The sequence below is a fragment of the Candoia aspera genome, chromosome 1 (genome assembly GCF_035149785.1).
Source record: "Candoia aspera isolate rCanAsp1 chromosome 1, rCanAsp1.hap2, whole genome shotgun sequence".
Lineage (NCBI taxonomy): Eukaryota > Metazoa > Chordata > Lepidosauria > Squamata > Boidae > Candoia > Candoia aspera.
In genome coordinates this window covers 64,895,422-64,909,776 of record NC_086153.1, presented here as the reverse complement: position 1 = coordinate 64,909,776, position 14,355 = coordinate 64,895,422, and the positions used below count along the sequence as shown (strand labels likewise).

The 14,355-nt window shown below is 38.2% G+C and overlaps 1 protein-coding gene across 2 annotated transcripts in view; it reads left to right on the top strand.

The window, feature by feature from the left end:
• CDC42EP3 (CDC42 effector protein 3) overlaps positions 1-3,998 on the top strand; it is a 37,859-nt gene extending 33,861 nt beyond the window's left edge. For both annotated transcript variants that reach the window (XM_063305591.1, XM_063305583.1), the window contains exon 2: positions 1,711-3,998. In XM_063305591.1, coding sequence (XP_063161661.1) covers positions 2,025-2,795 — 771 coding nt within the window. In that variant the 5' untranslated portion in view covers positions 1,711-2,024 and the 3' untranslated portion in view covers positions 2,796-3,998. The remainder of the gene's footprint in view (positions 1-1,710) is intronic.
• The last annotated feature ends 10,357 nt before the right edge of the window (positions 3,999-14,355 follow it).

Below are 14,355 nucleotides of genomic sequence, written 5' to 3'. Positions count from 1 at the left end.
GCATATTTTTCTTCATTATGCTCTTAATATTTTAAAATGAGTTCTTTATATTTGGTTAATGGCAACATTCTAACTGAGAATTTTGAAGAATCAACTTTTATTGCAATGATCTAGGACAGGGTTCTCAAACTGTGGGTTGATTCCTTCAGGGGCCCATCAGAAATTTAGAGGGAGGTCACTGGTTTTCTTAAACATGATGAGCCTTGCACAAGTCGACTGAGTGCTTTGTCCAGACTTGCTCAGGGCTTCATGTCTGGGTCTGTCTGCACAAGCCCCAGCGGAGAGTTGCCATACTGAGAATTCTAGTGATACCTAGATTAAAAATTAATTATTCAAAGTAAGTGGTGTGCATATTTCTTGACAGCCTGAGCTCCAGTGAAATCATTCAGTTTATTCATTGGAATCATACAAAATTGTTGTTGTTGTTGTTGTTGTTGTTGTTATTATTATTATTATTTAAATTTATATGCCACCCAACTCCCAGTGACTTTGGGTGGTTCTTTTATCATTCTGGAGGGTTGTGGTATTGCAGAGTTTAAGGTCTTCTGGTTTAGAACAGTCAGCTGATTTCACTTGATAGTATTTTTTCCCATCATTATATAATTTGAATACATTTTTGTATATTTCTAGTAATTTTTACTTCAATTTTTTTAAAAAAAATGTCTCCTTTTACCTTTCTATTTATTAGGGGAAAGTCACTTTTACTTTTGTATTAATTAGTGTAACTATTACTTAGTGTGTGTCCCTCCTTATGAAATACGTGAAATTCAGAATGGGAAAGTTAATTTGAATCCTTGATCGAAACCTACTTTCACAGTTTAAAATCTATACATTTGCTGAGCAAGTGAGTATTCTAACTGGTTACTGTAACAAGGCTAGATTTCAACGGGTGGCTCTTAATTGATAATTTAATCATGGTTTCATTTTGATAAACTCTTTTGCCCTAAAACTGGAAGCCAGCTTGCTAAAAGCAGATTTGTACAGGAACAGAAAATGGCAACAAGGTTTGAAACTACAGTTTTAATGCCAAGATTATGATTACAACTTTTGTATATGATTTCCACTTGCAAACTGAGGTTTATGCATATGTATGTTGGTCTGTTTACACACACACCACAAACACACCACACACATACCCAACCTATTAAACCCTAGGCATAAAATATGCTATTATCTGAAACAGAATTTGCCAGATTATACAACTACAGTAAGTGAGACCAAATGGGAAGTGAGACCAGTATTTGAACTAATCACCTGGATAAGTCAAAAGATTTGTAAGCATTTGTTAAAGCAATTTTGGCTTTGACCTTTAAAACTACAAATACAAATGTATTCCAACTCTGAGTTTCAAAGACTAGCAAAATTGAAGGTCCTTTTTGGCATAGAGGTTTAAAAATGGAATGTCCTCAGGTGTGAGCTTTGTACTGAAAGTAAGAATTCCTGATTGAACAAGAAAAATGAGAAATCAAAATAGTGAATTTATTAAGAGAGTTGTGTTTGGCGACTGTGTCCAAGGAGCCACGTCAGAAAAAAAGGCTAGTTTGCTCTTAGTTAGATTATTTTTTTTAATCTTGCTTAATGAAGAAAAGCTACTTCACAGAGCTAATCACGCTAGAACTACTAAAAGTACTATTCATTGTTTCTGGAATATGAGGTTAAATGCATTATAGAGAATAAGTTGATACTAAGCTATATTTTTTTCTTTTACAGAGTTCTGAGAGAAAACAACGGAGCATTCCAGCAGCCTCAGCCACCTTGAAGAAACATACATAAAAGCAACCCAGCTTCCAAAATTTTGTCTGTGAGACAAAATCAGTGGTGGTTTTATGAATGTTTTTATGAATGATGCTGCAGTCAAAAATGTGACATAGCTTCATGCTGTACACAAAAGGGTTGGCTGGAGACAAAAGGGTTGCTGGAGGAAAATAATTTGGACATCTAGAGTACTTTGAATCTTTCCTCCCCCCCACTTTTTTTTTTTTTTAACAAAGACAAAGTCTTCTCTTCCCATATATTGCCCAAAGATGCCAGCCAAGACACCCATCTACTTGAAAGCTGACAACAACAAGAAAGGAAAGAAATTCAAGCTGAGGGACATTTTGTCTCCTGATATGATCAGCCCACCTTTGGGTGACTTCCGTCACACAATTCACATTGGGAAAGAAGGACAACATGATGTGTTTGGAGACATTTCTTTTTTGAAAGGAAATTATGAGCTTCTACCTGGGAACGAGGGAGAAACAGCAGCCAGCCAATATGAAGGACGCAATGAGTTCCTAAGGGCAAATAGCACTTCTGACTCAGTGTTTATTGAAACCCCTTCTCCCGTCCTTAAAAATGCCATATCGCTTCCTGCCATCGGTGGTTCTCAAGCCCTTATGTTGCCCTTGTTGTCACCGGTGACATTTAATTCAAAGCGGGACTCGTTGGGGCCACTGAGGAATCCCAGGCATAGTTGTGAGCCTGTAATGGAAGAAAAGTTGCAGGAGAAGAGCAAACACTTGGAGAATGGGAAAATATACAAAGATGACATCACATGGAAGCAGAAAGCCCCAGCATCATATTATACTAATGGAACAGATAGCCATTCATCCAGTCATTCAGAACAATATGCCAAATGGCAAACAGAGGAGTTCCTTGACAGCCCCCATCTTTCATGTGATCAAACCAAGATGCAGCCTAAATCAGACGACCCTTTTTCAGACCTGGCAGAACCGCTCCTTTCTTTGCAGCTTGACCTTGGGCCCTCACTTTTGGATGAAGTACTCAGTGTAATGGACAAAAACAAATCATAGAACTTGCTGCTTTCTGCCATCTCAGTTTTATTCATATAAGTACATTTGAAATGTGTAGACACCATCCATCCAAAGTTAAGCAAGTAAAGTTGCAATCAATGCACACTGTTTTGGCAATAGTCTTACAGAGGTCTTTGCTCATTAATGAAAGGGTGTCAAACCTCTGCTGATTTCACTGAGAAAATGAAGCGAATATTTAAACCTCACCTATTGAGAATGCATGGAAAAGAAATATGCTTAACCCTGGATGGATTGTGCCTTTTGTGTGTATATAAACATTGGTTCTTTTTGCAATTGACATGTTTTCTAAAAACAAATGACTTTAAACTATTTTTTTACATATTTTTTAGCATGGCAAATGTCTTCAAATGAGTACATATTTTAATGACACAATTTTCAGCTGTATTAAAATATTTCTGTAAAACAAGAGATATCAATGTAATATTTGAACTGACTCTGCAAATCAGAAAGTGTTTGATTCTGAAAGATCCCAGGTATGCGATGCAGAAGATTTATGAAGTAAAGTAATAATAATTAGTTCAAAATTATTTGTATCTCCCCAGAATGATGATACCCTTTTTACTAGTACTACTATTACTGTTGTTGTTGTTATTAGCAATGTTTTTCATTCTGGCTGCACTGTTATTGTTTAGTGTTAATGCATAGTTCTAAGCTGAAATGGGAATGGCTTTTTCTGTTCAACTGTTAAGAGAATTATGTGTAGCCAATACACACTGGTGCCACCGCAGTTAAGGGCACTTCCTGTGCAAGCTCTTATGCCAATATATTTTCAGTTCTAGACAATCTGAAAAAATAAACTGAAGTAAAAGCTGCATTATTTTATGAGCTGAAATCTATTTCTGTGCACATTACACTTTTAACAACTTCTACAAACAGAAATACTTGTGATTGCACCAGAGAACTGTGTTTTTTTTTTTGAGAATCTGAGTATAAACTGTATATTTGTGCGCATTTGCATAAAATCCATATTTTGATCTTTTAACCTTGTTCTTTCAGTTATTAATATTGACAAGTGTTTAAGATTTTGTGATGGATTCTTTTACATTTTAGAAGGTAGCACCGACTAGTTACAAGGCTCAGAAGAGGTTGTGCTAGAGCAACTGGTGTTCAGGGAATATTGTGATGTCCCTGAATTGCATAGATATTTTGTGCAATACAGCAAAGAATAAATGTGTAAAATCATGTTTGTGACTGCTTTGTATGTTGTGAAGGAGTGGATTATTTCAAAATGTGACTGAATATCATTTAACATGTTCCCATTACATATTTCTAGCTATTAGTAGTAGTAGTATTGCTGTACAACAACTGCTATGACTTGAACCAGGTTAAGTATGTTATCTCTGTGTCATAAGCTGCATATACTAGTGTTATAATTAAAATAAAACAGAACCTGCATTTTTTTTATTGCAGTTCAGATCTCCCCACTCCCTTGAGTGTTTCAATTAGCGTATGGAGTTCTTGTGTCATCCTGGTATATCAACTATACAGTACACAGATCTGTATATATGTAGAAGTGGATGCATAAATCTGATTCCTCTGTTGAACTGCATGAGATATCTCTTCTAAGACCTAATGCTCACATACTTGTAATTTTTTTCTCATTTAAGGTATTAAGTAAGAATATATTTTATTTCTTAAAAACCTGCTATAAAGTTATCTGCCTTAATTACTTATCTTCACAAAGCTAGATTTTCATGCTGCTTTAACAAAGATGGAGTGGCCCATTTTCCTATAACACTTGTGTAACATCTGCAGTGTTAGCCATTACGTTTTTGCCAAAGTTGGAGCAATTAAGGAATTCTACCTAATGAGATTTCTGATGCATGTGATAGATGAATGCAATGATACTGGGCATCAAATAAAGAACAATAGTGGAGCTTTTACATTATATAATTGTAACTTTCCAGAACCTAGTGCCCTGCAGATGTGATTAGCTTTGACTCCCCATAATTCCCAGCCTAAAAATAACACCCCTTGTTTGACCTGGAACATTATCAAGCTTCTAAATCTCACAACAGGCTCCTTTCACAATCTGATGATATTAAAGGACAGAACATCACTTTAAAAAGATACATTGCATCTGGTGTATATCTAGATATGTTTTCTTCTATTTAGTGGCTACATTCACACAATATATTTAGCTGGATCAGTTAAAAGATATAGCAGGACCCTATACTCCACATGCTAAGTTTGGTTGGACTTGACTTTTTTGTGTCTTAGGATCCTGAGTGAATCAAATCCATTTGGTTAGTTTACTGTGTAAACCCAGAAAATGAGTTAATTAAGTATGAGGTTAAGTGTTTTGCATGAATATAGCCAACAGGTTCACCCAGAAAGCCAAGCTGCAGAAAAACAGATTTTGAAAGTAACAAAAGGTAGTATATTATATTACTGTATAGCAATTATGACTTTAACCAGGTTAAGCATGTTGTATGAACACAGACAATGGATCTGATTTCCAAGGAGAAGAAAGCAAAGCCCAAACAATCTGAAAGCCCAGATGAAGTCAATAAGTGTGAACTTTCTGCCTTTCTGTCAAGTCAGCAAATACATACTAGAAGTGTTGCGGGGGTGGGGGGGTCTGTGGGAATGGTTTCATCTTTGGCAGGACCAGATATTCTTTACTTAGAGTAGCTGTAGTGGAATCAGAAAATACAATTTTCCAGGACCTGCGCTGACCTGCACTGATATTTTTGGCTGCACAAAACTTGCAAGTATGAGGCAATCTCTTACATTACCTTTAAGAAAGTGCTATTTTTTGGAAAGGAATCTCCCACAAGGGAAATGTATCAGGTGATCTTGCAATTAAGATAATACCTTTCTGTATTTTGTGTTCTTTGATTATTCCCCTTGCTACTTTGCTGGACAGGGAAGACTTTTTGTTTAAATAGCAACTGCTTCTGCCTGAACTCATCCAATCAGAAAGCTGACTTTGTGAGAACCTGGCTATTTGCACAGCAGTAGACCGCTTGGGAGACAGCATGCAAAAGAAAGGAGAGAGGCCGTTCTGAAATATATGACAAAGGCAAGCTTTCTTTTTATTTATATATATATATAGAGAGAGAGAGAGAGAACATTATTCAGTTTCAACATATATATAACCATACAATGTAAAAAAATATAGAAAAGCAAGAAAAGATAGCCATAGAACAAAGAAGAGACTATAAGAGTGAAGAAACTAAAAATGGTTTCTGACTTCTCCCATGCAAGCGCAAACACAATTTGAGATGTCATCTCCCACCCGCAGTTAGACCATATTAATATTGTTCCTTTCACATCAAGCCATTTAGTCACTGATGTGGCTTCTTTTCTAATACATATGCTGGCTGGAGAATTCTGGGAGTTGAAGTCTACACATCATAAAGTTCCCAAGGTTGAGAAACACTGCCTTATTAGGCCAAACCGTCACATCATAAAATTATGAGCAAGAGCACAAGTTCTGCAGAGCAGTTTTTCAACCAGGGTTCCCTGGGAGATCACAATTTATTTAAAAAAATTATTTCAAATTCAGGCAACTTCACATTAAAGTGGTAAATTTCATTGTTTACTTTTGGTTAAAGAACACTGTTAATGGCTATATACAGGCCTACCCATGAAACAAATGTAATAATTTTGTAACTTCTGGCCTATATTTGAGCCTGAATGTACAGGGGTTCCCCAAGGCCTGGAAAAGATTTCAGGAGTTCCTCCAGAGTCAAAAAGTTGAGAAAGGCTGTTCTAGAGTGTTATATTTACCTATCATATGAACTGTACTATTTCAGTATAAGAAATTGTAACTGCTAATTGCGAATTCAGGGAGTTGTAGTACCCAACCAATTGAAGCACACCAGTTTGGAGAAATGTTGTCCAAACATATAATCAGAAGCAATTGCCTGAAATACAACTGTCAATTTTAAATTGGAATTTAAGTTACCTTCTTTAGCATTCTGGCAATATTTCAACTTCAGGGCTAAACTTGGTCCTGAGGCTCTGGTTGCATTGGAAATTCCTGATGCTTTCTCCATCTTGAAATTAATAAATAAGCTTACCCAGGCCCATACAGAGTGCTGCATAAATCTTTCTACAGTTTAAGTAAAAAAGGGCTGAAGCTGGACTATACATTCTTCATGGCAGTGGAATTCTATGTTGATCTAATAGTTAATTCTCATTGGACCTAGATTATGCATAATTTGAAATAATTGCCTTGCATGTTCACTGGACCTTTGACTGATATCATCAACTTGGATTTACAGATCTTGCTGGAGATGGACTGCACCTGGAGTACCTTTAATTGATATGTTACGGTTTTGTCCTGTCCTTACCCTATTCTGGCAAGAAGTAAAGCAATAAATTATCTTTGTCCTTGACACAGCCTTAAAAATGGTCAGCCCTCAATTTGATCCTCTGCACATTCCATCAAAAACAGGAGGTTACAACAACATACTCAAAATGACAGGTTTATGGACTGCAATGGGAGTTAAGATGAATTGTTCCTTAGTGAAAGAAGCATTGATCCAATGGTCTTTGAATAAGGATCTTTTAGAACTTGCACTCAAAAAATAAATAACACTGCTGCTAGCTAGCACAGTCTGTCACAGTTCTCTGTGTTCTTTTCAATTCTTGCCTCACTTTCATGTCTTTCTCTTTCTCTTTCCACTTATAGTTCCCATTTTAACTCTAATTGGATCAAGAGACATTATAGATAAGGCTATATGTGATATTTGGGAAGTGATTTTAGTTAAAGCATCTGTTTTATATTCTTATATAAATAATGTAAATATAATTTCTTTAAAAATATAATATGGTGGTTTGGATTTTTTGCAGATGATATAATGTTTAAAGAAGTGAGGGACAGTCAGTATTTTCAGTATTTGTACCACAGTATATTTGTACTGTGGTACAGACATCCTTTATCAACTTGCTGCTGCTGCTATATCCTCATGACATTTCCTTCACCTGATCTCCAACCCATACTTGAGGCAGCCTTAAATCATCTTTAGCTCTGTGAGGGAGTGAAGTTGGGAAAGGTAGCTGCAGCCAAGTAGAAACACTTCTCAACCCATTTCCCTCATATATTCATTCACTAACCTACAGTGTTACTAACAAGCATCCAAACCAGCATTCCAGCTGCCTGTGATAATTAAGTCACACCCTAGCAATTTCAAGGACATGAGGACATCCAGAGGCAGCCTCACCCCACCCAGGCTCTTATCTTACAAAAACAAATACTAAGACAATGGGAAGTGTGTGTGTAGGAGGCAAGCTGATAAGCAAACCGCATACAGACAAGGAAGCGGAGGCAACGTCTGAAGGTTGCTATTATAAGCAGGCAAGAGGACCGTCGTTCAACTGCCATGACCACAGGTTGCGGTGAGCAGCATATCCTGGTGGGAGTCCTGCCTGGAGCTTGGCTGGGAGCTCAGTAGTAACTAGAAATGGAGCAACCACACTGATACAGCACCTCAACCAAACTAGTGAAAGAACTTTTGGAAAAGGCAAAAGTTGTATGCCATTTTACAGACTTCAAGATTTTTGTTTGAACTGTGTATAAAGGACTGAGTATTAAAGACGTATGTATGTGGCAACAGCACCTTGCAAGTCCTAGATGGGTAGAGTTCACCCATAGTACTAGCCTGTTGTTGGGGAAGGTATGTGTTGCAATAAAGCATTGTGTATAGATTTACTCTGCTGTGGTATGTCCAGTCCCTGGAAAACAAAGAACCCTCACAAGTTCTACCACTGTTAGTGTTTTTTCCTTATTCCAACACAGGCTTTTCCTTTGGATACAATCAGATGCACTGCACCAGCCATTCTCTTGGTTACCCAGTCAGGTGACCCTTGGGGTGAGATCAGCATGGCTTCCATTGGCCATTTTAGATTGGTGCAGGCATACCCCTCCCATCCAGTCCCTGGGCATTATTCTCCCAAACTCAGGTCTCCCTTTGATTCCTCCCTGCCAGGTTGGAATCCAGGATTAGCCTAAAGAGCAGCTGAGCAGAGGCAGCAGTTGCATGATGAAGCAGGAGAAAAAGTGCAGATTCTCTCCCTTCTCCTTCATGGTGAGCCCTACCTGTGCCTGTCAGATATTTTTTTGACTGCTTTTGAACATGATTTTGGTCCTTTTCTGGAGCAGTGTTAAGCCTATATTTAAAAGGAGCCCAATTATCTGATAATGGAACTTCCTCTGAATGCATCAACAAAAAATGCTGCAAAACCAGAACAAGTTTTGAAAGATTATTAAACCAGCCAGTCTAGTCATCTGTCAAAACTCGTCTCCCTCCCCAAGCACAGTTGCACCTCACATGTAAGAGAGTGATTAGTAGATGTTTTCGAGCTGACTGTTGCTATTTGGTGGGAGGGCAGGGAAACAAAGCTGGGGAAGTCCACCCAACCCTGTCCTTAATGTGTCTTGTTCACTGTAAGTGTTTGTAATATAATGTACTTGCATCTGTGACAGATAAAGGTCACTGGTGGGAACAACAGATTTTATGCTAGTAGTTTTCTGCTGGCTCAAGACCTGGTGGTGTTGGCAGAGTGCTAGGAAAGCATTTGGCCCAGGAGAGATCAGAAAAGTCACACACCAGGCATTTCTATAAAAATGTTATTTACAGAAAACAAACATATTTAAAGGCTGTTTGCTGAGAGGAGAGATTTCTCTCAGCTGCGTATTCTCTGCAAGCCTACACAGAAGGGAAACTGAAACTAAAACAAGTCCAGGCAAGTTCTTCTCCCCAGGTGCAAAAATTAACATCCGAAAAGAGGACAATTAAATTCAACCTCTTCACCCAGCCAAAATGATTAGTTACCATAGTAACCTTAATCTGTAGTAGAAAACATATTAACAGGTGGATAGTATTAACTGACCATGAGAAAGGCCCTTAAGTTAACTGATAGAGGTTCAATACCTTTTCTAAAACTGAATACTGGTTTTTAGTACCTTGAGAACAGAACTCTGCTGAGAAGGGAGGTGCCCAAGCAAGCTGAGCTCATATGTAAAGTGTGGATAAAGAGAAGGAGACAAAGAGCTGGTGCTGAAAAGTACTGCAAAAGATCTTTTCATACTATTCATTATCCTTTTTTTCAGTGCGACTGGCTTTTCTTTCAACTTTAATAATTTAATACTGGCTTTCCTTGCCTACCCCTGATTAAAAACACTTCAGGATCCTTGATATAACACAGTTGTGGGACAAATTGTAAGTCTTGCATGTCAAAATATGAAACAATCAAAACCAAAATGTGTTTTACCTACCAGCTTAAGGCCCATGACTTTGTACAGGCCATTTTATATTAAACTTTGGTAAGCTAGTTAATAAATATGCATTTACTCACATGATTGATGAATAATGATATTATTCATATATAAATATATGACATAGAAATTATATATGAATATAAATGTACTAATATAAATATTAATATACTTAAGGATCATAAGATTTATCACAGAAACTCTCACATTGATTCCCAGCTGAACTGGGCTGTGCAAAAAAATTATCAATTTCAGTGAATATGTAGTGAAGAGTAAGCTGTAATAATCAGATGACTTTTTATTCTAAGGTGAAAATTACTTAAATAGGAAGCAATCCTTTGTTTCATTGCATAAACCCTCCAGAAGAAAACAAAAATGATTATGCTACATGCAGTTATGCTGACTTTAGTTTTGCTGACACACAAAGGTAGAGAAGGGTGCATGGTTTTCATTAGACAGTTAATTGGACAATATTCATGACACCACTTTCCATCATTTTATGGCCACAGGCTTTGTAGCAAATCCCTTGAGACAAGATGATGAATGATCACTTTGGACTGCAAACTTATCTCTTCTTAAGGAAGACTAGGAATGACAAGCCAAGGAATTCATTAGGAAAAAGACTTAAACCATTCTTCCCTACATGGTGCCCTCCAGATCTCTTGGTCTAAAATTCTCTCTTCAACCCCAGCCTACCCATACTTATAGTCTAACATATCTGAAGGGCACCAGGTTGAGAAAGGCTAGTTTAGTTTCCAAACTAAGTTGTACAGGGATATTACCATTGCATTAAATTCCAACATTGTTCCAAAATCTTGTAGACCTCATTCTCTGTGCTGCACTTCAGGAAAGCTTATGGGGAGAAGTAGACATTTCCGGGATGCCCATCTTATTTGAAAGAACAAAGAAGTGAATTTATTGAGATTTAATCCCAAAGAAATGTGCACAAAAGAAAACATGGTTTATACCAGTGTTTCTCAGCCTTGGCAAGTTTAAGATATGTGGACATCAACTTCCAGAATTCCCCAGCTGGCATTCTGGGAGTCAAAGTCCACACATCTTAAACTTGCCAGGGTTGAGAAACACTGGTTTATACCAATAAACTCCCCTACAGCCTGATTGAGAATCTTGATCATGAAGGACCAGAGACCCTACATGTGTAGTGTCCATATCTTTTCAGCTGAAAGCCTCAGTGCCAGAATTGTTTTATTATTGATCTTTGTTGGTCATTCTGCAAGCTTTGGGGGCTAAAGAGCAGGGTAAAAAAATTGATCTAAATAAATCAATAAATATGTTCTTTTAGAAGTGTAATTTGCTTTAATATCAAGGGTAATTCTCATGTAATTGCTCCTCCACCACAAATTTTAAAGAGAAGCACTTTTGTTGCAGTGGTGCCACTGGGGCTATCAACAGTCAACAACCCTAATACAGATCAAACCCAAACGTTTGTGAAATGGTCTGCAGCTGTGAACACTGGAAGGAACTGCCGGCATGGGGTCCAGGGAGACGGTTGTTTAAAACTAGCTGCAGAGCTCTGCTGAAATGAATAGTGCTTTTCTCATTCATGAATCAAATTTGTGTGTAGTGTATCCTCACTTATCTAAACAGCCTGGGGCCCATCCAAAGTAACCAGACAGTCCACAAGCTCTGATAAATCTGAGAGTTATGTACACAGAAGTTGCACAGCTGAAGTACTCTGGAAATGTAACTTACAACTGCTTTGTGTACCACTGCATGTACAGTTCATAGAACTACAGTTGCATGTACATGGCCATTCATGTAGCTTCTGTCTTGAAGACCATCTCTCCAATCCCAGCTGCACCTAAATTTTCCCACCATAATTTAGAGGTGTTTCACTGTTACAAACATACATGAAAGGCCAACTCACATCTCATTTTTAGGATGCTTTTAACTAAGGCATTTATTAAACCCTATTTCATTCATAGCACTTTATGGCTGGGAAGGTCTACCAACCATTCTTCCCTCTTTTTTCCTCTTGAATGAAGAGAAAATAGAAGAGCTGCATGGGATTTTTCAGACATCCATCTGGATCCATCCTTATAATGCAATCCTACCTAAGTCTTGGTTAGTAAATCCAAATAGCTGCATTCACACATGTTTAACTTTGCTATTGGAATAACTTTTTAAAAAAATATATCACAGAGCATTGAATGATAAAGTAGCCAAACAGGATGAGTTTGGGCAACAGGTTTAGCCCATCTCCTCAAATCTAAAAGAAAAAATAAAACAGGCCAAGGTTAACAATGCAACACATTTTAGCATGTTGTTCAGCGGTCGTTCTTCCTAGCATTTGTCCTGCATGATTGCAGAGTCTGCACGTTTTGCACTAAGCTTGCTTCAGTTCACACAGCAAAATTATCAAAGCATGATGTGACGAGGGGGGTTAGTTTTCCACTGGCCTGTCGTAGGCTCATGTTTTGCAGCTGAACTGGTCAAATGTGTTGTATGAATATAGACATGGAGTTCAATGAAGTTTACTCCTTGGTAAGTGGATACACTTTGTGCCTTCCAGATGTGTTGGAACTACAGCTCAGAATCTATCCATGATGGGAAGCAGTTAGTAAATACTGAAAAAAAATGTGTTCTATTAATGCTCACATGCTATTATTATTAAGGGGCAGGTGGATGTGCCATTACACGTGACACATAAAAAGGAGGCAGAACTTTGAGTGTGAGGTTGCAGCTGCCTTCTTGACTTTTTTGACTCTCCCCTGGACACCTGCAAGTAAACGTATTTTAGGCAGCCACGAGCCCCAATATCATTCTTTAAATATCCCACCTTTTGACTATTTAACTTTACTGTAAAGCAACTTATTTACTTGATTTGATTCATTTTAAGACAACCATCCTACTTTTCAACAGCCCCCCAGAGTGACTACAGTCACGCTATAGATCAAACAGCTCTGGGCTATAACCTCTGGTCTCCCCTCATTTCTTCCCTTTTTTACCCTATAAATCCCCCTGAATATAAACCCAGTTTGGAAGTCAGGAAATGAGGAGGCTGCTGAATTGGAAAGGATGCACACACCCTGAGTGCAGACTCTCTTGCTTGGGATAAGGATGTTTTGGATCATGGCCAGCATCTCCACAATAACCTTTTTCAGAGCTAATTTTGCTTTTAAATCCCATCAGACAAGGTGAGCATGTTGAGCTTGGAGAAAGTGACTATTTTCTTAAACTATGGCTAAACATTTGTGAGTTTTCCAAAGTATGCATATTCCTTCCTTTGTTTCTTTTCTCGGATAATCTGCTGCAGGGGATGGAGGGGTTGGAGAAGAGCAGATCATCTTTCCATGTTTGGACAGCAGTGAGTACAAGGAAGTGAACACTGACGCAATCTCTGTGATCAATAATAAAATAACAGGTGCCAGGCACTGGTCTATCTGAAGCGCTGTCTTACTTGACTTGGCTGTCACACAAAAGCAGATGTCGGGGAAGGTCAAATTTAGGGCAATTCAATTAAGTGTGAACAGGTGCCTCCAGACCACCATGAAATACATTGCCTGGTTAGGCAGGATCTGGGCAGTCTTTCCCATCTGATCCAGAGGTCTTCAACCACCACGAGAATTAGAAAATCTAAAGTTTGAGGAAACCTCAGTTTCACTCTCTTTGAAACTTTCTTGGGGGAAGGCATGCTGTTTTGGAATGAATCTTGGTGCTCATGAATGTTCATGGGAGGGTTCTATTTAGGCTCTCACTTAGCATGAGCTTTAGCTAGGAAAGGAGGAGTGTGCATTACTCTGAGCTTGTTCAAACACATACCAACCCAGGAGCCCCTGATGTCAGCCTTTGAGGTAGACTAAGTCAGGAAACAGACACCACATGAACTACTGAAATCTACTTTATTGTTATAGGGTATAATAACAGAATCCTGAAAGCCTGACAGTGTCTTTCTCTCACCTCTTCTACTAAAGCGAATTGAGTTTGGGCAATCTTTAGTTTTTTTCCTTACCCCTTCCTATCTATCTGGGATTAGTGGATATTTACATCAGTCACTGAATTCCTTCTTCAAGGCTATCTCTATACTCCTCTATACCTGAGTTGAGATTATACAGGAAAGGTGGAGTCTAGTATTCTTCCCTTCCAACTGTTACAAGCTATGTTTCCATTCTTTGGCCTGTCAGACAGTTAATAGGGTAAGTTGCTGCATCTGACACTGTTTGCAACCATGACTGGAGAACCCTTAAACTTGCTTCATCTATTCTGCTGCTGTCCAAAAGACTGGGTTGGCAAAGAGCACAGCTATCACTAGTTCCCAAGGCTGTTCTCAATCTTTGATGAGCAAATTAA